At 38.3% G+C, this 24,820-nt stretch overlaps 1 protein-coding gene across 1 annotated transcript; it reads right to left on the bottom strand.

Moving 5' to 3' along the window:
- Positions 1 to 1,279: 1,279 nt before the first annotated feature.
- LOC146632440 (metabotropic glutamate receptor 2-like) lies at positions 1,280 to 24,524 on the bottom strand. The gene is made up of 5 exons (XM_085354380.1): positions 24,015 to 24,524; positions 7,961 to 8,798; positions 6,101 to 7,164; positions 3,391 to 3,583; positions 1,280 to 1,353 (listed from the first exon to the last, which is right to left on the bottom strand). Exons 1-5 carry the CDS (start codon positions 24,522 to 24,524, stop codon positions 1,280 to 1,282), a joined length of 2,679 nt encoding a protein of 892 aa, XP_085210506.1.
- Positions 24,525 to 24,820: the final 296 nt, after the last annotated feature.

Genomic DNA, 24,820 nt, shown 5'->3' with positions numbered 1-24,820 from the left:
ATATTGGCATCTTTTAGTAATAAGGGAAAAAAAAGGTTTACAGCTTATTTCTACTTTTACTTTACTTGACATTTACTTGGTATTTACCGGAGGGAAAGTGCACAAAATCTTAATTATACAAGTGATTTGTCAGACCAGCCTCAGGGACTGCAAGCTGTTGACTAGTGACATTATGTCAGTGACAGTTATTGTTATATAATAACCAAGAATTACCAAGAATTGGTATTTGCACCATCTTCAGTCATCCTGCAGGTGTCCACTTAGACCCAGGTGGACATGTTGATGCCATTTTCATTAGGAATCGTTTTATTATCCAACTCTTAATTTTGTATGCCATATAGGGGGGAAAAAACAGTATCATCTTCTTTCACAGTTAAACATGCAGACAATAACATTTAAATTTTTAATAAAGTCACTTCTATTTATGCTGCAGGCAGACAGTGGGTACAGTTTCACATCTAAAACGCCAGTCCGCATTTAATGTGTAAATGTAGGATTCGTGTGAACTTTTTTTTTCCCCCATGTACAATTGCAGGTACTCAACTATTAAAACAACAGCTATCCTGCACTAGTTTGGTAACTGAAAATTTACTGAAATGGCAGAAATCGGCTAATCACGCATCCAGATCTCAATTGCGATTCTTGTGCATAGCTCCTCTGAATTTGACTGAAAGTGGGAACCCAAACAAAGTAGAATTTGATCTTTTAATATTAAAAAAGAACATTTTATTTACATAAATTACAAGTAAGCACGCACTGCTATACCAGTCTACATTAACACACGTCCTTTACGTTGTCTAGTTGCCTAGTTTTCATCACATTCACTATAGTTAGTCACACATTTTGCTTAACAGAAGGGCTAACTTTATCTCAAAGCATTTTTTTGTCAATGTCTAAACATCTGGATATATTCACAGCACTGTAAGAACACAATAAGAACAGCCTTTTGTTTTTGTATAACACTATTGCTTCACAACCACCCATTTGACAACAAGACTCTTTAGGACAAGGCACGGTGCATTTAATCACATCTATCTGTAAACCAAGGAGATCACAGCATATTAAATCTATACAAAAAAAAAGGCTTTACAGTTGATACATACTGCTCACTGTAAGAACATCGTTACGCTTTCACAGTTAGAGTTACCATTGCCACTGTCAGTCTAGTTATCTCTCTGCAACATGTTAGATGCCATGGGGGCTTTGTCATACACAGCTCTGTTGGATGGAAGGATGATTGATGACAGGATGGTTGCTTCTGCTTAGAGAGGAATGTTTTTCACAAAGAGGATGTTGTGGAGTCCACCACTTCTCGCCCGTTGCAAACTGCTGGCACATAGTTGGAGGCTGATCCTGAGGGAATAAAAGCAGTGATGTTAGAGTTTCCTGCAAACCAGAGATAAAAGCTGCGAGGAGCAAGTGGTCCAAATACATTAGGCACCCTGTCTTTAAGTACAATTTTGAGGTATCCTTTTTGTGCATGACTTTTATTGTGAAGTTTATTTGGCTGATCACGATTATACAGACTTGCACATAAAATGTTACAAAACAATACAGTTTCTGTCCGGTTGCTTCATCACTAGCTATAATTGAACAATGTGAAATACTGCAACCAGAAATCCATCACAGCTTACAGTGCTATTTTCCAGACAGTATCCTTACATTGTTGAATTCCTACTTTTAATTGCAGCAATTAAATACTTTTTATTTCTTACATCATTTTTTTTTCTGACAACAGAAATCACTTTAGTCTAAGAGACGAGATAAAGCATAAAGTGTCAGAAGCCTTTTAATGCGCAGCTTTTCTTTTGGACTAAAAGCAGTGTGAGGTCTCCCAGCTATAAAAGAGTAAATGGCACGCTCACTATAGAACCATGTAAACGTCTCATATATATTTAATGTGTTTTTTGTCTGTGAACATAGTCAGTTTATTAATTGGTTTCAGATAAGACTTTCTCTTACCCAAAATGAAAAGAAAAACATAATGGCATGGTTATTAATTGCAGAGCTATGCTGCAAAACTACAGAAACAAGCAGGAAAAACCTTTCAGTATTATATAGAAATTTCTTCACTCTTACCCATGTTCCACTAAATAAGAATAATAAATTTAAAAAAAAAAATGAAATAAATGATATTTCAGTGTTTTACTGCAATGCTGTCATTTTGATCTGAGTTTCACAGTGAAACTGTCAACTGTTACCCAGTTTTATTTCTGATTTTATTGTGAAGCACTTTTGTGATTCTTATACATTTTAATTACTTACTTTTTTGTAATACTTACTTAATTTTTTAATTATGTAAGATGCCCTATCCGTATGGAAAAGGGTATCTCAGCTTAGAAAGAACACAGACAGGCATATTCTTATTTGCCTGCCAGCACCTCACAAATTTAAACAGTACTGTATATTTCATTTACAGTGCTGTGAAAAAGTAATTGCTCCCTAAACCTAATAACTGGTGTTGGCACCCCTGGCAGCCAGAGATTAGGCAGTAACACGTTACTTGTAACGTGTATAGTAACGCGTTACTTGTAACTATTTGAAAGACTGAGTGTAAACACAAAAAATATTTTATTTTATGTGCTGGAATGTGCAGAAAATAGGTTTAAATGTTAAACTAATTTCTTCAAGTCAGAGAATGTTGCATATAATTAAATTTTTACTTGATGCATAAAGTTAAAAGATTAAAACTGATAAAACAAGTAAAAAAAAAAAGAGACTTTTCCATTTGATTACATTTTGTATGATGGATTATGCAGAAAAAGTAGAAGTGGGCTGAAAGATCTATCGCTTTATTAGTTATTCAGGTTGTAAATCGTGTTTTTAAAAAGTAACTAAGTAATTAATTACTTTTGAAAATAAATAATCAGTAAAGTAACGGGATTACTTTTTTGGGGAAGTAATCAGTAATTAGTTACTGATTACTTTTTTCAAGTAACTTGACCAACACTGCTGGCAGCAAGAACAATGCGATAAAGCATTACTCTTTCACACAGGGCCAAGTTGGTTTGACTGGGCTTTTTATTTCCTGTGAAGTGTGACAAATATGCAAAAAAATATCATAAATAAATAAAATTAAAAATAAAAAGGCCAATTAAAATAATGGGCAAATCCTGAAACAACAGATTTTTCAGCTTGCAGCCCATTTGTGCTCGTCTACAAATTAAATAATCTCCAAGTTTTACGTAGACTGATTGTTTAATATTGGAGAAAGCCATGTTAGCTGATAAGTTGTGTTAAATCTCCTGGCTGTATATTCATATTTACCATATAAAGTGTGTATGTTAGCATGTTGAGCTAAAGACCATCTGGTAGTCCTTTGTCTTTATGCTGTGTTAATAGTTTCTTTTACAAGTAAAGAACCATATTCTGTATACTCTGCATTAGTACCTTTTGAGAAGCTTGAGCTGGGGGCAGAGGCAGACGTAGAAACTGTGGTACTGAAGCGGTTGGTTGTGACTCTTAGTGTGGCCACATTTTTCTGGGGCTGAAAAAGGATGATGTGGACCTTTGGGGCGAAGAGGCACCCGAGAACCACGGAGCCACTCAGACTGACGGAGATGCACATGGTGGTGGTCTGTACCTGGGATGAAAGAGAGCATGTGTGTAATGATGGCTACATCAGTCTGCTCTTTGTTTTTTGTTTTTTCATTTGGTCTTCAAAAAGACTAATGAAGTTCATTCAAAGGCCACCTGGTCCCAGTTCTTCTCTCTCACACAGCCTTTGATCAAATCACTCATATTTTCATTTATTCCCTGTTCTGGTTATTTACAAACCTTAACCTTAATGTGTGGTTCCTTTCAAACATCCATTAATCAATCTTTACATTAACGTCTTTTCTAAAAGTCAATCAAAAACCAAACACAACCCTGTAACAAATATTCACTTATACATGGATATAAGCTTTACTAATAAATAGTGATATAATAAATTAGATGTTTAACAGAAGATTAACAACTGATAATCAACTTTTTGTTCAAGAAACAGAAAGCAAAAGAAAACGTTACCTGGATGGAATCAAAATGAAAAACAAATCAAATTTGTCCCTTTCAGGTTTCTTATAGTTATTATTCTCACATTATTAGCCATATTTTACATTTTGAACAGTGTGTGGTTTTCAGCTGCGTTTGTTAGCAATTCTAATTGTCCATTTATATGCGCATGAACATGAGGGCAAGAAGTCGAAAGAGAGATAAGCACAGCTGGCCGTCCTGGAAAGTCGGAGCCTTGTTAGTCATATTTCAGCTGCTAATGTGAGCTGACTGCTGGGGTCATCTTCCTGAGCTCCGTCTCTTCCCACCCCACTGGTTACCCCTGCAGTCCAGGAACTTCTATTTGCAGAACCACAGCATGAAGTGAAATCTCTCCCAAACATACTGCACAATAACAGCACTGCAGAAATATGAGAAGTCATCATGCATTTCAACTTCAAAAATAAGTAGTGAAAAGCACCACCAGGACTCCTGGTAACATAACTTTGCCTTCTCTCTGCAGCTCCTAATCTTTTTCAGCCATAAAGATAACTTTCTAGCAGCTATTCCCTTTAAACAGATTACACAAGTAATTAGAAACCACCAGTGTTTGCAACAGCACAACATGAGCTGTATTTGTATGATGTATTTCATTGTTAGACATTTGCATTTAATGTCGTTTTAGCTTATTACTCTTTCTTAAATTTCCTTCCCTTTTATGAAGCACAATTTAATGTACTTTAATTTAGCCTTTATAGGTTGTTTACTCACTGTTTTATTACCCAGTGAGTAAAGTTCATACTACAGAAACTATACTGTAGAAAGGAGACGGAAAAAAATTAAAGGTTTTGAACATGAAAGAAAATGTGTCTACATAACAGTAAAACCTTGGGCTCATCATGATTCACTAGGCTACCCTCATTACGATATTACCGTGTTATCCAACTCTAATTTGAAATGTGGCAGCTGAACCCACAGCCATTGTTATTGTTGTCACACAGAACCAAATCATCAAGATCTCCAGTGCAGTGTGAAACCCCTCATTCCTTCAGTTAATCTCTCGGTTGCAATTTTAGTATGAAGCCTTATTTCCTACAAAATGTATCTGGTCTCTTAGGGGCCACTAAGGATCAGGAAAGTTGGCTTTTGGTTCATGGGTTGAGTACCCAAAAGGCTGCTTACAACAGTCATGAAAAGCCAGAGGTTTCTCATGATACAAACCCTCTGTGACCCTAGACCTCCCCCCTATCTGTTTGCACAACAAAGGCCTTGTTGCACACTTCGACCAAAATGCTGTGACAGTAGCCTTGGGACTGCCTAAGGCATCAGCACTCATAACTTACATGGTCTGTCAGTTTTATGCTTAAAGTTTTGTCTTATTTATCCTATGTCACATTGCACAAATAAATAAATGCATTTATATATGCAGATATTAATAAGACTAATATGCTATATGGCTAAAGTCACAATGCATATTCAGCATGCTTATTCAGTGTAGTTTGATGCACTACAGACTAAATTTAGCCTGTAGTGATTTTTTTAAAGGCTAAATGCTGCAAAAACATTATCCCTATGCGACAACTCTGTAGCAGATTTGTCAAATTTCCTATTAGGGAGGTAGTGCCACAAAATGGGCAACAGTAGGCCACTCAAAATGATTATTAATACAGACCATAATGTTGCTTATTGTGTTCCCTGTATGGGTTCCCACTGGGATTTAGCCTAGGTTTTTAAAAACAAAACCTATTGTAAATCTCTAGAATCCATCTCTTAGCTGAAAAAATGGGTCAAAGAGCATTTAGTAATGCCACGGTTTAATGAATCAATCTGACTGTCTTTAACTATTTCTATGGGTATATTCAGACCTGATCTGTCTCCAGTCTTTGTTGTTTTCTTGAAAGATCCTTCAACTCACATGAAAAGAAAGCTTTCATGAGTCTAGGTGAAGGTGATCAAATGGAATGTGAAAGTGACACCTTCTTCAGGGATGCTAAAAACACAGGGGACAGTCATTTATAGACTTTGTTTGCACTACTCCACATAAGTTGGCTTTAGAGGTTTATAGAAATATGAATTATAAATACTCAATTTGCTATTTATCAGGAAAAAAAAAATTCTGGATAGTTACCCTGTAGTCACTGGCTGTGACGTAGAAGATAGGCTGAAAGGCGAGCCAGATGATGCAGGTGGTGTACATGGTAAACCCAATGAACTTGGCCTCGTTGAAGTTTTCGGGACACTTTCTTGTCTTGAAAGCGTAGACGGTGCAGAGGATGATGAGAATGCAATTGTAGGTGAGAGAGATGAGCATGCTGGTGTCCCTACTGTTGCACTTGAGCGTAACAATGTTTCTCCTCTCTGGGCTCACCTCCTTTCGAACCCCTGGCACCTCCACAAGCAGCCAGATAACAGCCACTAGAAGCTGGCAGGAGATAAGAGCACCACAGATTGCTACCTGGGAGGCCGGGCTGATGAAACGTGGCCGCTGCGCTCCATCCTTTACCCCACTGAAGATGCGAGCGATGCGGTTCGTCTTGGTTAGGAGAGCTGAGTAACATACTGCGAAGGAGGTCCCCAGGCCTAGACGGCGTAGGGTGCAAACAGCTGTGGAAGGCTTGGTGATGTAGATAAAGGTCATGCTGTAGCACATCAGCACTCCCAACAACAGGATGTAGGAGAGCTCACGTCCACTTGCTTTAACCACCGGTGTTTCATTGTTCTTGAAGAATACGCCTACTACTGACAGGGTACACAGTATGCCAATGCAAGAAATGGTAACAGGCCCAATAGCCCAGGCATCCTCCCACCGGATGTATTCTTCAGGCAGATCATAGCAGCCAGTCAAGTTAGCCAGAGGCCACTGACCGAAACTACAGTCAGCACAGGTGAACTCATCCTGCAGGTACTGGTAGGACTGACAGGGAATACAGATCCAGCAGCACACATCACCAGGCTGCATGCTCTTCACTTCATTCTTCCTGCAAGGGTCACTACATTGGGAGGTTGGTGGCACATCACCACGCCAGTGCACCATGGTGGTATTCAAGGTCAGGTTCTGGTCCCAGTAACCAACTTTCTTGTAGACGAACTTCCCCTCGTCTTTGTGGTAATGAAAGATGTTGTAGCGGCTTATGCCATCACCAACTGAATCAAAGCGCACCATGTTCTCTGTGTCTGCAGGTTTGAATGGTGCTGGTGGGAAGCATAAAATACAGCAATGAAGACTTAAAGGAAATATAAAGGATTTAAAAATTCAAAGCCAGGAATATAATAATAATAATGACAACAACAACAACAACAACAACAATAATAATAATAATAATAATAATAATAATAATAATAATAATATAAGAATAACACAAAAGGCAAAAAAAGAAAAAGAGAGCCAAAGTTCAATTCATGGACTGAAGAACACATGTTTTTGTATAATTTAAATTAAAATACTTTTTTTCCTGCTATTTCATGTAACAGGAAATATAAATGCACTGCGTTATATACAGCTTTTCCTATCAAGCCCTCTAAGCCCTTTATACTACAAATCACATTTTTAACATAAGACAGTTTCACGCATATGTTGTTAGTGTTAGTTCAGGAGGGCAATGGCACTTTGACAGCAAATTAGAGGATCCAAGGATCCAAACCACTGACCTTAGGATTAATGCACCTATTCAACACCTATTCAACCTCCTGAGCCACAGCTGTTCTCTGAATTTGTTCATTCATTCGTCCTGTCAGTATTATTTTAAGAAAAGTATGTTCCCTGCCCGCTGTTTCTTCAGTGCCAATTCATGGATTATTTTTTGCTAATTGAATAATTACAAAGCCTTTCTCTGCTCAGCAGAAGTTGTTTGCTTAATCCTGTGTCATGGCTCTTTGCAACCCTTATTTGCTTTGTATCCATGGTGAAATATTACCACTTCCAACCATTTAAAAAACATGTTAAATTCTTTTTTTTTTCATGTTTGTTGTTTACTTATGTTGTGCATACCTTCAAATTTGGTCTTCAAGATGAACTCCTTGTAGAACCTTTTGCCATTACCTGGTTTCATAGCATCGCAGACCTTAGATGTGTTGGAGCACACTGCTTGCCTCATGTTGTGCAGGGCATAGGCCATCGCATAGACTGCGTTCACCACAAACATGATTTTGGATTCCTGTTCGAAAGTTCCATCTCGTAAGCTGTAGTCAGCACAGCCAGGCTCCTGTAGGTTGCAGTCAAACCGGTGCTCCCAGAACTCCCTGAACCACGGGTTCCTCATATTGGTCGATGGGTTCAGTTTGGTAAAGTAGTCTTCAAACTCTCTGACAGGATAGGAGGCTAGTTCAATGGTGAAAGCTCCATCTGCTGCAGTCTCGCTGCCCCTCACCAAACCCTCCTGTGCTCCCCACCCATCACTGGCCACCCAAGTGAAAGTGACATTCATTCTGGCAGCAGCCACAAGGAGCTCGCGAGCGTCCTCACTGCGCGTGAACAGGATGACAACCTTTGCGTTAGACTTTTGTTGCAAGGAGCGGATCACATTCTCATAGCCCTGGCGGTTCATGGAACGACTCACTTTGGCTGAAGTGGCAATGCAGATTTGGCGAGAGCGGGCCTCCTGCTGGAAGGCGTCAATGCCTGTTTCACCATAGTCACCCTCTGATGCTACTGTTGACACGTATGTCCAGTTAAAGTAACGCAGAATCTCAGCCATTGCTTTAGCTTGGTAGAAGTCAGGGGGCACGGTGCGAGCGAAGTAGTCATAGCGGGTTTTATCACTGAGCTTTGCACTAGTAGAGGCATAGCTGATCTGAGGGATCTGGAACAGTCGCAGGAGGTTAGCCACCTGAGGAAAGCAAAGAAATGAAAATGCTATCAAAACAGTCTCATCACATCCTCTCATATATATATATATATATATATATATATATATATATATATATATATATATATATATATATATATATATATATATATATATATATATATTATACATACACAGGAACTGCTGGGAAAAAAGGAAATAGGTGCAGTGATATATTGAAATATATTTAAACATAAATAAACATACAAATAAGGGGAAAAATAGTTTGTACAATTCTAAAAGCTTGAAAGTCAATATTTGGTATGAGCATCTTTATTCTTAGACACAGCCTGAGCTCTCTTAGGCAGGCTTTCTTTTCTAATCTTTGATGAGTCTACAGGTATAGTTCTCCAGGCTTCTTGGAGGACATTCAAAGCATTGCTTTGGATGTTGGCTGCCTTTTGTTTTGTTCTCTGTTGTGATGATCCCACACTGCTTCAGTAATGTTGAGGTCCAGGCTCTGGGGAGGCCAATCCATGACTGATAGTGCTGCATTCTGTGCTTAGCTAGGTATGGTTTTACTGCATTGACCCCAACCGGTCGCAGCAGACGGCCGCCCCTCCCTGAGCCTGGTTCTGCCGGAGGTTTCTTCCTGTTAAAAGGGAGTTTTTCCTTCCCACTGTCGCCAAAGTGCTTGCTCATAGGGGGTCATTTGATTGTTGGGGTTTTCTCTGTATGTATTATTCTAGGGTCTAAGGGTCTACCTTAAAATATAAAGCACGTTGAGGCGACTGTTGTTGTGATTTGGCGCTGTATAAATAAAATTGAATTGAATTGAATTCATTGGCAGAGTGTTTGGGATCATTTTCATGCTGAAAATGAAGATGCTACCACAAAGACACATTGCATGATGGATCAAAATCTGATGGTACTTTGCTGTGTTCATGTCCATCAATTTTGACAAGATCCCCAACACCACTAGCGACACTGCAGACCCTCACCATGACAGTGCCTCCACTGTATTTTGTATGTCAGACAAACCAAGTGATTATTTGCTGGAATTTCAGAAAAAGGCTTGAGCCGTACACTGATGTGCTCCCAACACTACAAAGTTGAACAAGATTTTTTAAACATACAGTCATATTTGTTTAAATTTATTAAATATACCTATTCCTTTAATTGTACTTTTTAACCTGTCTTGCATTACACATAGATGTTTTATCAATTCTTAATTACAAAAATATGGGTTCCAAAATAATAATGAAGAGTGCAGAGTCATTGTTTTTGCTGTAAATTGTATAATAAAGTGTAGAAATTAATTAATTTACTTATAAGTCCTGCATTAAGTATTTATTCATTTGTTTATATATTTTTAAGCTATTCTACTTTTTGACTTGTATATTCTGTTTGTAGTTTAAGTGGAGCCATTAAGTGCAGATTAGCTATCTGTCTGATAGTCTGATTCAGCTCAGCGGTGGAGACTGGCTGTGGAAACAGCAACAATTCAGTGTTTCTCTATCTCAGACTGCTTATTGTGTCAGAGATCCACATCACCAGCAGCCAGTGCCACAAATCGATTCAACAATAGTGCAGATAACAACAGCAACAATGGCAGACAGATATGAGTTTTATCAGTGGGATTTTTCTGTTTTCTCCACTTGAGCCATTCTGTCAAGTTATTGGGGGAAGATTTTGCTGGGACTTATGATACCCATGTAACCCAGATAATACATTAATTTCCTCCTGGAGCTGATTGCTGGTGCTGCTGAGTTCACCAGGGCTAGATGATAATCTTTGACTGACAACTCAGCGTGGCATCCTTGTTGAACACAAGCCTGCAGAAAACGACTGTGTCGTAGTCATACCATAAACTCATGGCAATTATTTTCCCACACAGTATTACAGTGCCATGGCAGCAAGGCAGTAAAAACTTGTCATTTTCCAGGAATCCCCTATGAGACACAGTGGTGATTAGTGAATACCCATGGGCTTCAATGTGACCGCCTCCTCCCTCAAGCACCACTGTTTGCCTGGAGGCTTTCCAAACAATGGCATCCCCGTGTATGTAATTGGAACCTATTACACTAACTCCAAGCCCCAATTAAAGTACCATTTTGTCTCCCAGGTCTCTCATTCCAGCTCACAAAATCCTAAACAGAGCTATTAGTCCTTTCTGTGATGATATAAATCATATGTATTATCCTGCATACACACCAAGTATACAGTGTTCTGCATGTAGCATGTTCCCAGATCATGTTACTCAGTAATATTTTGTTAACCTTGAGATGTAAGTTATTATTTGTAAGTTATTATTATTTGGTGCTATATATAAAAACATCCATCCATCAATCCGCTTATCCTTTTCAGGATAAGCTGTCTTATCCCAGCTGTCTTAGGGCGAGAGGCAGGGTACACCCTGGAGAGGTCGCCAGTCTGTCGCAGGGCTAACATAGACAGAGACGACCATTCGCACTCGCATTTATTCCCACATATGGGTAATTTAGTGTTTCCAATTAACTTAACCCCATTGACAGCATGTCTTTGGATTGTGGGAGAAAGCCGGAGAACCCAGAGAGAACCTATGCAAACACGGGGAAAACATGCAAACTCCACACAGAAAGACCCTGGCCTGATGGTGGAGTAGAACTCAGGAGCTTCTTGCTGTGAGGCAACAGTGCTAACCTTCATTAATTTAATTTACCACCTCTTTGTCTGCTCGATAGTGCACATATCAAATCAGCTAATCACACGGTAGCAATTCATTGCATTTAGGCATGTTAAAGACAACCTGCTTAAATTTAAACCAAGAGCCAGAAAAAAATCAAGTCAAAAGCACGAAGTTGAGATAAACAACATTAAAGTATGGATTCTCCATTGTGGGGATGGTATTATGGTGTGGAGGATACTTTAGCAGTAGCATTGTTGATGACCAATAACAACCATTTTATGACAACAGTGCTCCCATCTTCTGATGGCTGCTCCGCAGGAAAACATGCCTTCCAACAAAGTTCAAATCAAACTAGTTTCATAAACATGGCAGTGAATGTATTCACACGGCCTCCACAGTCACCAGATCTCAGTCCAATAGAGCAGCTTTGGGAAATGGTGGAACTCAAGATTCACATCATGGATGTGCAGCCAACAAATTTGCAGTAACTGTGTAATGTCATCATGAAAATATGGACCAAAGTGTCTGAGTAACATTTCCAGAACCTTGGTAACTGTATGTCACAAAGAATTAAAACAGTTTTTTTGGCTAAAGGGGATCGATATGGTGCTAGCATGGTGTAACTAACAAAGTGCCTCATGTATATCAGGTCAAAACACAGACGTGAGACTAGTTGTTGTTGTGAATGCAATCCACAGTAGGCTGTTAAGACTAAAAAAATCACACTAATCCCTATCTGCAAGTTGCCATCTGCTTAAACTTGTTAAGCTAAAATACCCAAAAGCTAAGAAGCAGCATAAAATACACCACAACCTCCTGAGGGGAGAAATAGAGTAAATATGATGTATTTTGGCATTGAAACTGTACCCAGTAGTATTCTTTCCAGTGATCTTAGTGTGGTCTCATGCAGTTATTTACACTGAGATATGTCTGTTGTTGAGACATAGGTATGCCTGATTAAATCCACTGATTAAGGTTATGCTGCCTGGGATATATACACCTTTTATGCAAGCTAACATGTCAGCAATCACAATGAGCCAGTCAGTCACACTTGCATGATAATAAGGTAGTTTCCTCTTGCAGGGTTTTTTTAGACAGGCAGTTGGCCTTCATCAATAGATTCTTGGAGAAGCTTGACAGCGCACCTTTCAGGACGGCACTGGAGTGTGTGACAGTAACCGTCTGTTCATCCTCATGTGGTATTTCCCACTTGTTCTCTCAGTCGGATAGAAACACCCACCGCACCGGCTCAGAGGAAGAGACACCAAAAACTCTAGACTTGTATTTTATTTTGTGATTAAGTCACATAGCTTTGGAGGACTGTACACTTTCACTGACACTCATTTATTTTATTTAGTGGGTCCTGGGTCCTTATTTTACAAACTTATAACTCAGGCTTTTAACTTCAGTCAAACTCATATTAAGTCTTCTCTATATAGAACTTTTTTTTATTTTTAAGTTTGTGCATAATGAAGAAAGGTGAAATATTATCATATATGAAGCAACCATAATCAGATCTCTAGTGATGAACCAAACCAATATAGGTTGTTTGGATCAACTGCCCAAAGGTATTCCCAAAATTACACATAGTTCTGATCATAATTAAAATTGTACATTCACAAAGCATATTTACACAGCAGTCACAACTACAACTGGGGGAGGGGTGGGTATTTTCCACCAATCATGAGCGATCTTTAAATTGAAACTCTTTCCAGATGTAGAAGTAACATGAGCTGTGCCCATTTATTTTTTGAGGACGGGTTTATTATTACATAACTGCAATATTATTTGCATAATTAGTTTACAGACCTCATTAGAATTACAGGTTATTTTTAATATATCATAGTTATTATGGAAGTACATTAAATAGTTAAGGGTTGTTTTGGTTCTGTTGTTAAGGAGGCTCATTAGTCCAGCCAGAATCTCTTTAACAGGAAAAAACAGAAAATGCTCTATTATACTGCACAGGAAGTGCTTTCATGACTACCAATTTATACATAAACTAATATTTTTATTAAAAAGCTGTAGGTCTTTATATGTCAAGAGAAAGCTGTTTGGTAATCAACATTTATTTCATTGGCATGTTTATGTTGACTGATGTCATTACCTTGAATCATTATTTAAATGTTGTAAAACTTTACAACTTTTGGGTGACTGAAGGTGAAAATGATGCTTAAAATTGTTGGTTGTATTCAGTTATCGTGATATATTTGGTAAGTTTTGGTAATTATATTTGATTAATTGCAACTTGAAATGACTGAAATACATTTCGACCCTTAAATTTTGGCAAACATGGCCCAAATGGGGATATGTGCTCCTTTTCAGATGATCATTATTATTATTAAACTTTTCGTCCAGTTTTGATGAAATTATGCTCAAATGACCTGGAACTTTATCAAGTGCGAAATGCAATTGTCAAATATTAATTCTTTTATTATATCTGACCTTGAAATTGTCCTTCAAAGTAGTAGGAAACCTAATAATGCTTAAAGGTAAAGTTACATATACACATATAGACATACATCCCACAAGTGAGCTGCTGTTATCGCTTCCCGCATTGATCAGGTAAAGCATATACCCTAAGGCTATTGCAGAGCCTGAGTTTGAATCCTCCCTGAAGCCTTTTACTATGTATATTCCCAGCTCTCTCTCTCTCTCTTGGCTTGCGTGACATCTCTTCATTGTACTATTTCAATAAACACTAAAAAAAAAAAAAAAAAGCCCCCCCAAGTAATATTTTCATTTTCTTTCAGAATAGGATATTGAAAGTACTGTGAGTAGAAGTTGCAACGGTTGAACAGATATAAACCTTTTCTCTACTGGTGCGCTACATTGTTAAAAATTTGAATAAATCTGATTGTGGAGACATCCAAAGGCCGACATTTGGCTGAATGATAAAACTAACATATCTACATATCATAATGTTCTGAAATTGTGTACTGGAGAAAGTGATCATGTCACATCATCCCATTCCACGTTTTGATCTGGCCTTGTAAGATGGGCTCTAAAACTGGGTGCAGTTTTCTTCTGAACTGTGTGATGTAGAAAAACAATCCTGCTACGATTTCTAATGTAGGGCTAATGTTTCAAATTAAGTCTTCCTTTCTCTGATTTTTAAATTTGAATATAATAAAGAAAAATTATCATACAAAAAATTGTTGAGTAGTGATTGTATAAGATTTTTTTAGGGTCATTATTTATGTTCTTTTGGCCTAGCAATTCAGTTACATAGATATTTTAAGTATTGTAAGTCCACTGAATAGTTACAATGTATCAGTTATCTATCCCAGTTGGTCATGTAACTTATATTTCAAACATTAACGTCCAAAAGAGCACCATCAGTATTCAATGTAAAAATATAACAGAATGACTGCTTTTCATGTTAATTTAAAAAACAACATTTAATTCCGCAAATTTTTGTCTACCACAGCCCCCTCCCTGAGCAGTTTCCATCAAATATATTGCATGAAAAATAAACCATGACCACATGTTCTGAGTAGCGTTGTGTGTAAAAAATAAATAAACAAATTTTAAAAAGGGGGGGGGGGGGGGGGGGGGGGGCTGTAAAAAAGTGTTTCTATTTCAAGAAGAAAGTTAGTCGCCAAAGTAAAGGAATCTAAGAATGTAGTTAGACAATGGCCAACATGCCGAATATCTATGTCAATATTGGTTCAGTCAGTAATATGCATCATGTAGTTTAGACCACATTTGGAGGAAGCATTAAAAAACTGAAACAGCTGGAACATGGGAAGAGACTTTCTAATATGTCTTATAATATGTTTCAGGATGGAAAGCCCCAAAGATCAAACTGAGTCCTGTAGTAGATACAGCAGATGACACAGGTTAAATTTGTGCATATATGGTTTTGCTGCTGAATTAAGTACAATGCATTTGAATTGTATTAGTTAAATTCAAATACTGAAATTGATAGGAAAGGGTTGAGTGCAAAAATAAATATGCAGTGTAAATCATTAAACATGTTAATTACTGATATTTTTAATCAAGCTGCTAAAAAAGTACACGGTAATTAAATTCTTGGGCAAACTATAGAGTTCATTTAATTTAATAAGAATAGATTTGTTGCTACATTAATGATACATGTCATTTTAAAAAACAAAAAGAACAACAATAACAATAAATGTACTAAGTCTGAGCTCCACTAAGTCCTTGTGTTTTTTGTAGGCTATGCAAAAACACATCAAAGGTAAAAGAAAAATAAACCTAAAAGTGATATAACTGTAAATGAATCGGAAAGCAGTTTGTATGGAGCTCTTTGAATGTTCAATCTATCATTTGAATATGATAATTTATCGATGCACTGAAATATATGAGAAAATGGTTGTTAATGAAAATAACAGCTTAGCATCATTTTAATGTATGCAGCAGTTTAAACTTTGATCAAAACACTCACTGAGAGGGAGCAGCACTAAGGCTAAGTTGTTCTGCTCTACTGTGAAGAGACAGCTGAAACAGCAGAACACCAGTGGTGACTTAATTGACTGTGCAACATCAAACAGACACATAGTTTACACTAAAAATGTTCGTTCACTTCGGTCTAGTTTGTTTTTCTCTTATGGCAAACCCAACACCAAGTGTGAACCTTGTGTTCAGCTGCAGAGTCTCTCTGCAGTTCTCCAAACCTTCTTCAAAACTGAAAACTCCAATTCAGATGAATCAACATTCTTCTGCATGCTATTCTTTCCACTTGGAGCTATACACACACACACACACACACACACACACACAAACACACACGCACACACACACACATACATATATCTATATATACATATATACATAGTGGCTTGCAAAGGTATTCGCCCCCCTTGAACTTTTCCACATTTTGTCACATTACAGCCACAAACATGAATCAATTTTATTGGAATTTCAAGTGAAAGACCAATTCAAAGTGGTGTACACGTGAGAAGTGGAACGAAAATCATACATGATTCCAAACATTTTTTACAAATAAATAACTGAACAGTGGGGTGTGTGTAATTATTCGGTCCCCTGAGGCAATACTTTGTAGAACCACCTTTTGCTGTAATTACATCTGCCAGTCTTTTAGGGTATGTCTCTACCAGCTTTGCTCATCTAGCGACTGAATTTCTTGCCCATTCTTCTTTGCAAAACAGCTCCAGCTACTTGCGTGTAAAGGATCCAAAGGGACTATCAAAAAGTAAACTAATTTTCAGACGCTTATGCAGTGCCACATTTCACCAAACAGCTCGTGTGAACAAGGGCACAGGGCACTGCACAAGAACCTCAAATAATGTTCTATGTGATTTGAATTTGGCAATACACTCCAGGAAGTCACTATCACCTCAGATTCTAAATGTAAGTATATATGGCCACAAACAGACCCATATTTAAACAACTGAACTAAGCCACAGATACAAACACACAAACCCACAAAAACAAAGGGCTAGACCTATTCACGTGTACTTTATATAAGACCATGTCGTGCATGCATTTATGTCTGTGGATCCCAGCCGGCTGTAATCAAAATCTGATATCACAGCTCATATAGCTGGCGATGCAAAGGCAGAAAGGATTGTTTGTTGAATTGCTTGCATGAGCTATTTCAGGAACAGGCAAATCTTCATATTAAACATACACCTATTATTTCCTCCCACCAGCAAAACAATACTCACCACACGAGCAACCTTTTGAGCCACACTTGAGAACAGGAATACATCTGCTCTTTATCGCCTTCTTAGAAAATAATGCTTTGATATATCACTTCTAGCTCCTAGCACTTCTGAACCAGCTTGATAGGTTTGGCAATTTTTACTGTTATTAAGACTGAAGTGCAGTGCTCCTGTCACACAATCTTCAGCGCTAAATTTTAAATAACAGCCACGGGTTCTGCGTAAAGGCTCATTTTTTATTTATGTGATACTACGTAGGAAAAAAAACAACAGCTCTAAGACGGGCGAGATGAAGGGAAGTGCATCGAGGCACAAATAGGCTAGCACCATTATTGACTGTGTGGGTCTTGACTCGAACCAGCTTTCCAGTCATTACAATGTTTTCCTTCACTTTGAATGACATACTGATGTGCTAATTAGAGAGCTGCAATGTGTTCTCTGAATGTGCTAAATTTTTCACTTCTAAAATAACCGATATTATATTCAGCTATAATATCACATGATAAACAAAAGTCTTTTGAAGTTAACACCAAAGCAAGGTTGGTTTTTGTTTTTTGTTTTACCCGACTTACTCTGTGAGCGGGGGAAAACAGAATAAAGACAGAGTTAATAAAACACTGCACACCAAACGTATTAAACATCGATATGTGGCGGGACAGATGTTATAACCTGAAATTATTGAGGACCTTCCCAGATGCTTCAGCAATGATAAAATAGAGTTTATCTACCGGTCTTGAAGGATTTAGTTGGTGTTTTTTGAGTATAATTTCAAAATATTACACCTTTAGATGTCTGCAGTCTTGATGTCTGGAGACTGAAGGGAGATAAGTTGATATTGTCATATTACATGCCAGGGATGGTTCATCTTAAAAAAAATTTTTAATGTCAAAAAAGTAACCCAAGATTTACAACACTTTTTTCCCAATCCATACATGAGTTAATGTAGGTAGATTAGACACAAGCAGCTGGGCTGTGCATATAGTCTGTGCAGTGGATTGAGCTGCTTCAGAGCTCTGCGTGTTGCAGTTTTTTTATCTTCAACATAAAGTTAATGTTGAAGATAAACCTGTGGCTATGCCTCTAAGAAAATGTCATTTTTTAAATTGTTCAGCTACCCAAGCATAAGACATTGTGGGAACACATTAAAATTATTTAATTGTCTTTCTTAAATGATTTCTCTGTGATGCTAAGCTAAATCCATAGGTGTAAAATGTGTGGGCTGCTGGTTATGAATCATAGATGCTTCTATATGGCTAACATCCTGTTTGGCACGGCAAACTATTTTCAAAAACCTCAACTGTGAGAAGATATAACAAAGACAACAAAATACACTGGGATGAGCAAGGCAGCGATGCAAGCCTTCTAAATGTTGCTGGGCTAATTATGAACAAATCCTTTGAGACTAAACAGAAACTGGCTCATCTCCCACCATCGTTACCACCTCTTGTCCTTGGCCCTATCACAGGCAGCATCAGCCTTTTCCACACGCAGGTGGGCACATCCCTGCCAGCCAATGGAGACATATCCCGCAGATGGGAAAAGCAGCTTCTCTCAAAGTTCCCCAGGATGGTCTCTGGCACTCATCCTCCTCTGTTTTATAATGCCCTTCATCTCCACAAAGTGCTTCTCTGGGATAAATGGGGACTGTGAAGACAGTGACCTCTCAAAAAAATCCCACCATGGGCCTCAAGCCACTCTCACGGCTCGATTCATTAAAGTGCCCAGGAAGTGAAGGCACTCACAAAGAGACTGTTGAGCATCGTGACAGTAGAGGTATGTATTCAAATTTATACAAAAACAAAAAAGCAGAGAGTTTCTTTTTTAGCCTTTGTGACTGTGTGGCTGCTGAAGATTCATTCACAAGGAAATAGACAAAAAACAAGCTGTTCTTTTGTCAAGGCATCATCAACATTACTATGAAAGGAAGCCCTGAGTGTAATGAAGGCTTTAGAAGATTATAACATGGTGCTGGATATCCTCAGTCCCTTTCTGTCGAACTCTCCATTCAGCTTTAACACACTCTGACGAAGCATTCATCTCTGCAAGAACTTAGCTAAGGTTGGATCATATTCTGGCTGTAGCACAACTCAGTGTTATCTATACTCCTCAATGCATGGTGATATGCAAAATGAGACAGTTCAGCTGTCATACTTTATATTTAAAGAAATACTAGATTTCAAAGTGAAAACCATACAGCCTGCAGTTATAAAGGATAAAGGATTCAGTTATTTATAACATTGGCTTGACACTATGGCAAACATTACTGATGACTTTTTCTATTGAAGTGATGACACGTGATATTTATAAGTTAAAATACGAAGCTTTGTAAGTGACCTAGAGTACTACACAAAAGTCTTGATCTTTGTTTTACTTTGGACATTGGTTGCTTTTTCACTCATTTTCTTATAGCTGACTCACGTTCAGACTAATGTTTTTCTTTGTTTGTTGCTTAGTACAGACCTATGAATCATTCAAACATAAAAAAGGCACCTAACTCAAGGGATGGACAAGTGTTGTATCAACAGATAATAAGCAACTTGGCAAAGAACCAATTTTAAATTGTATCATTAGTCACTTTGACGCTAGCAGCCTTTCGCAAACACATAATTTGTTCCCATTTTGTTAGTTTAATCTACAAAAAAAATAAATAAATACCATGGACACCACAGTTTGACAGGCATAAAACTGTACTTCTGCTTCAACAACGTGATTCCCAAAGAGCTATTAGCCAAAAAACTTGGCATATCTCAGCATGGTGTGCAGTTTGTCATTATTAAATTTGAGGAAAGTTGACAAGTAGAGGACAAGTAGCGCATGTCTTTTATCTTAGCTCATTCCCATCACCCTCGAACAGTCACAGCAGATAACTGCCCCTCCTTGAGCCTGGTTCTACTGGAGATTTCTTTGTATTAAAAGGGAGGTTTTCCTTCCCACTGTCATCAAATTGCCTGCTTATAGGCAGGCGGTTGTCTGATTGTTGGGGTTTCTCTCTATTATTGTAGGATCTTTATCTTACAACATTAAGCACCCTGGGGTGACTATTGTTGTGATTCGGCACTACATAAAAAAATTGAATTGAATTTACTTGAACTGACAAAGGAAGAATTGTCAGGTCAAAAAACTATCCACAGCCAATAAACAGTGTCTGAAAGTCATGTATAATAGGGGGGGGGGGGGGGGGAATCCAGCATGTCCTGTTCACTGAAGCCTCAACAGAAATGGCCTCAGTTGAAGCATGGCTTTCAAGAAGCCATTCTTAAGGAAGGGAAACAGGGAGCAAAAGCTGCTGTTGCTTTTCATTAATGTAAAACAGTACATTAACTCATAACACACCGGGGAAAGTAATATTTTACACTACTTGCTATATTTGTTATACGTTACTGCAGAAATTGACTTGACAGATTATATCATAACCAGTTAACACTATAAACCTGCAGCTACAGGTGATCACTCATCACAGTCTTTGTTATCTGTTGTGGTTTCAGGTTCTGGCTGCTGCACTGGGATAGGCATCACTCAAGTTTAATGTAATTCTGGGTTCTTGGCTGACTTTGTTTTGGCATGCTGGCTTTGCTTGCCAAGAGGGATGTTTTGTTAGCAGAACAGTGCAATTGTTTCTGTCCTGGATGCAGTCTGAATTTCACCATCAAACTCTTGACCTTTCATGCAATCAAAATAAAAGTACTGTCCATATTGCCACTTCTTAAAAACTGTAGATCACTCCACCACTTTCCTCCACCCAGCACACAAACTGAAATAAGCTGATTGTAGCAAACCCACAGGATGAAAAATGTGCTTGATTTTTTTTCTTTCTATTGGCAGTGTGTCGATGACTGAAGAGACTTTGTAGTGCAAGTAACAACATGAACTGTAATGCAATTATTGAATTTAGCACAGTAACGAGTCAGTTTAGAAGGCAAAGCTGGGTTTTTCAAATTGGACGGAAAATCAACAGTTAACACTTATGGAGTTATACTAATCATCAGTCACCCTAATCATCAGTGTTATCATCAGTATGTGTGGAAGAGGTCAGGAGAAAGGTAGAAAAATGAGTGTCTATAACCTTTTGAAAAACCCAACAGAGGCTCTGTCGTGGTTTGGGGCTGCATTTCAGCCAGTGGTGTTGGGGATCTTGTCAAAATTGATGTAATTATGAACACATAAAAGTCCTGCCAGATTTTGATCCACCATACAATACCATCTGGAAAGCATCTAATTGACATTTCTTCTTTTTTTTTTTTTTTTTACCATGGCAGTGATCCAAAACACACTGCCAACAGAGTAGAAACATACCAGGATAGAAAAATAAACAACAGAAGACTACCAGTCATGGACTGGCCTCCCCAGAGCCTGGATATCAACATTACCGAAGCAGTTTGGGATCAAGGTTGTGACTAATATCAAATGAAAAGCTCTGTCCTTCAAGAAACCTGAAGAACTATTCCTGAAGACTACTTAAACACGTTACAAGAAAGGGTTTTTATTAGCTTTAGAAAAGCTGAAAGAAGCTTTTTTTTGTTTGAAAAGCAAAGCCACAGCATCCAGTGGTCAAATTAGACACAAAAAATATGAATCAGCAATATAACTGAATAGAGATGTTACTGAATGAAACAAAACTGTTTCATTAGTCACATACATAAATCCGTGAACCAGTGAAACATAATGTTGGTTTCCACCACAGGAACTAACGGGCTTTTTAGGCCACCATAACCTTTTGTGCCTAGTCAAACTGCCTCTGCAGTACCTTGCAGAGGAGAAAAAGTACCTATTCCACAGTAAGTTCTTCTCATCAGCCACAAAAAACTGCTGAGCATGGACTCATTGCTTACTGGCTGAATTTGGACAGGAATGTAGGAAGAATGGAGGAAAGGAGTCTGTTCAAGTAAGTTAACTTTCACCTTCACCAAGTTCCTGCAATGTAAGGTAGCTATAAGTAGTGAGAAACCTAAAAGATTTAGCAGACAATGAAACAATTTGTTATAAAGCATAAAATGATTATTGCAGTTTTATCATGACAAGGATATTGTTACTCCTGTACAATGAGTCTCCTAATGCCTAAGAGGTTTTGTGTTGTGGCAAAAGCCAGTGCCTCTGTTTGTTTGTGTTTTCATTGTATTTTATTATTGCTGGGTTTCTCTGAGACAAATATCCAGGATAATCCCGGCAGCCAGGATGCTATGCTTTGAGGTCCTTTGACTGAGGAAAAAAGTGGATAGACATTGCCTGTAGAAAGTTGCTGTTAAAACTGGTGATCTTCACTGTGTCACCAACTTTTAATTAAATGTGATGGAACTGTACTGTTTGAACAAACAAATCTGAAGTTCCCCACAGTGTAGTGTTTCAACTGCTCAAAACAAGTTAGAGGGCAGAGCAGTGATATTTCTGGAAAACCACAATAGCATTTTCATTAGAGGTGAACATGTACTACAAATACTTTGTGACACACTGAAAAGGTTCCTGTGGCAAAGATTCCACTGTTGTACTTAACAGATCGCATGACACAAAATCTTAGGAGGCACAAAACAGGATGAACCCCAAAATCAAAAAGCAGAACTTGAGTTATTTTATCATTTCAGTCAGTATTAATTAAATATTGGTGTATAATAAATGACTATTAGCTGGATTAATGATGCTTATCATGTAACAAGCGAAAAACTGGAAAACATTGGTCCAGTTATTATCTGAACTCAAATGTGATCATGTTGCCGCACCCCTAAGGCTAATAGAGATGATCTTTACTTGTGTATAGTTTACCCAAGGCTTCGCCACATATTGTGCGTGCGTGTGTGTGTGTGTGTGTGTGTGTGTGTGTGTGTGTGTGTGTGTGTGTGTGTGTGTGTGTGTGTGTGTGTGTGTGTGTGTATAACCAAATTATTCCTGAGCACTTTGTCTTGCTAACACTGAGTGCTTCAGTAATTATGTCATGTAAGGGCAATCAGAGTTAATTAATTATGGTCAGATGAACTGCCTCTAGCAACCTTTCATACATGTGTGAAAGGTCAGTTTTCCTTGCAAGGCAGAAATGAAGTTGCTGACAAAGTGATTGATGTGTCTGTGAATGTTGATGCTTCAGACAAAATAATCTCAGTAAATTCTTACTCCAGCCAAAGAGAAACCTCTTCTACTGAAGGCTCAATTCTACAGCTTGTGAAAAGTGGAGATGCAAGGATTCTTTTAGCAACTTCAACATGTGAATGAGCATCCACCCCCATGTAACACAATGCATGCTCACAAAATAAATAACTGGAATAATATTGTGAATTAACAAGTTTTTTTTAAAGGCGTACAAGTGTTAAGTTGCAAAATATTTGCTCTTGAAATAACAAATTACTTGATTACAGATGCAGACAAAACGCAATCAACTGAAAAGACTACATATACACTTACACACTTAAAGAAACATTAGGACTTTGTTTTGGTGAGAGCCCCATAGACAAAGAAGATAATTACCAGAGGCAAAACTTCCGCTCATTGCTGAAATAGATCACTTATTGTGTTTGGGGTGTCAGTGCCTTTTGGATTCATGCTGATAACTGACACATACAATGCCTTGCTCTGTAGCTAATTTTGACAGATCATCCAGGAAGTCTGTGGTCCAATTTTGCTAACTGTAATTCTAAAAATATAATTGCATGCGTTAGATGGGGACCAATAAGCAAGTATTTCTGTTTCTGCAATGGACCCATGCAGTTTATGGATGCACCTTGCTAACCATGCTTGCTAGCATAGGCTGATAACTTAGCACCTCAACCCCTCATCCCAGATGAGGTCAGTACAAGACGTAGAAAACCCACATGATGTACCATAGCTATACCATATGGTATACTATTTATCTTAGTACAGTGGCATGGCAATTTTGCATGTGTCACAGTTTTCAGTAAAGGCATGCAAGTGCAACTGATACACTAAACAAAGGTTAATATACATTTGCACACTCACCTGAATTGAAACATCACTGTAAGATCCTCCGATAACCCCTGAGATGGCCAGTGGAACCTCATTTTGAATTGGTCTCGAGCCGTCTGGGCAGATGAAACCTGGGTCGTGCACCTTAGTGAGGGATGCTCTTACAAAATCTAGCGACTGCTCCAGAGCATAAGTGTCTTTCGAGCAGGTGTCCAGGATGTGAGCCCCCAGCTGGAGACCAGGAAGGATGCGATCGCTGGAGTTAATCTCATCAAGTGCCAGCAGCATGGCTTCCAGTCTCTGGATCCCTCTCCCCTCGTTGATCTTACCACAGTCTTCCATTCCATCGCCTTTTTCGTGCACCGGGAACAGGCCTCCAATCACCAAGTCCCCATCGACGATGATCTCACGTTTGGCTGAAGGGGGCAGTCTGGAAATACTAGGCAGGACTCCTGGTATCAGCAGCTCAAGAAGGAACACATGGAGAGGCCAGTAATGTGCAGAATTGGCCTGCGACTTGGGGCAGAGCACTGCACTCAGCATGGCAGGACCAGGTAGCTTGATTTAGCAGGTTGAAGTGGAGAGCAGAAGAGGTTCACACAATTTGGAGGCAGATGTCTTTCAAGTCCTCTGTCAGTGAGTGCAGCATCTTTCCTTAAAAAAAAGGGGGAAAATTAATATATTCTATCTATCTATCTATCTATCTATCTATCTATCTATCTATCTATCTATCTATCTATCTATCTATCTATCTATCTATCTATCTATCTATCTATCTATCTATCTATCTATCTATCTATCTAATTTGTATCCTATTCCTGTGGAGTAAAATGTAACGT

Source organism: Diplotaxodon limnothrissa, linkage group LG5, assembly GCF_057381915.1.
Source record: "Diplotaxodon limnothrissa isolate DT_005_m linkage group LG5, D_limnothrissa_male_GT1.1, whole genome shotgun sequence".
Classification (NCBI taxonomy): Eukaryota; Metazoa; Chordata; class Actinopteri; order Cichliformes; family Cichlidae; genus Diplotaxodon; species Diplotaxodon limnothrissa.
Note: the sequence above shows the minus strand (reverse complement) of the source record. Positions and strands in the feature narration are given on the sequence as shown.

What these genes read in the sequence shown, in the direction of transcription:
- LOC146632440 (XM_085354380.1), bottom strand. Translation starts at nt 24,524, where the DNA reads ATGCTGAGTGCAGTGCTCTGCCCCAAGTCGCAGGCCAATTCTGCACAT. An exon ending in CTTGAAGACCAAATTTGAAG is followed by an intron (nt 7,165 to 7,960) that starts GTATGCACAACA and finishes GCTTCCCACCAG; the next exon opens with CACCATTCAAACCTGCAGAC. An exon ending in TCACAGCCAGTGACTACAGG is followed by an intron (nt 3,584 to 6,100) that starts GTAACTATCCAG and finishes CTTTCATCCCAG; the next exon opens with GTACAGACCACCACCATGTG.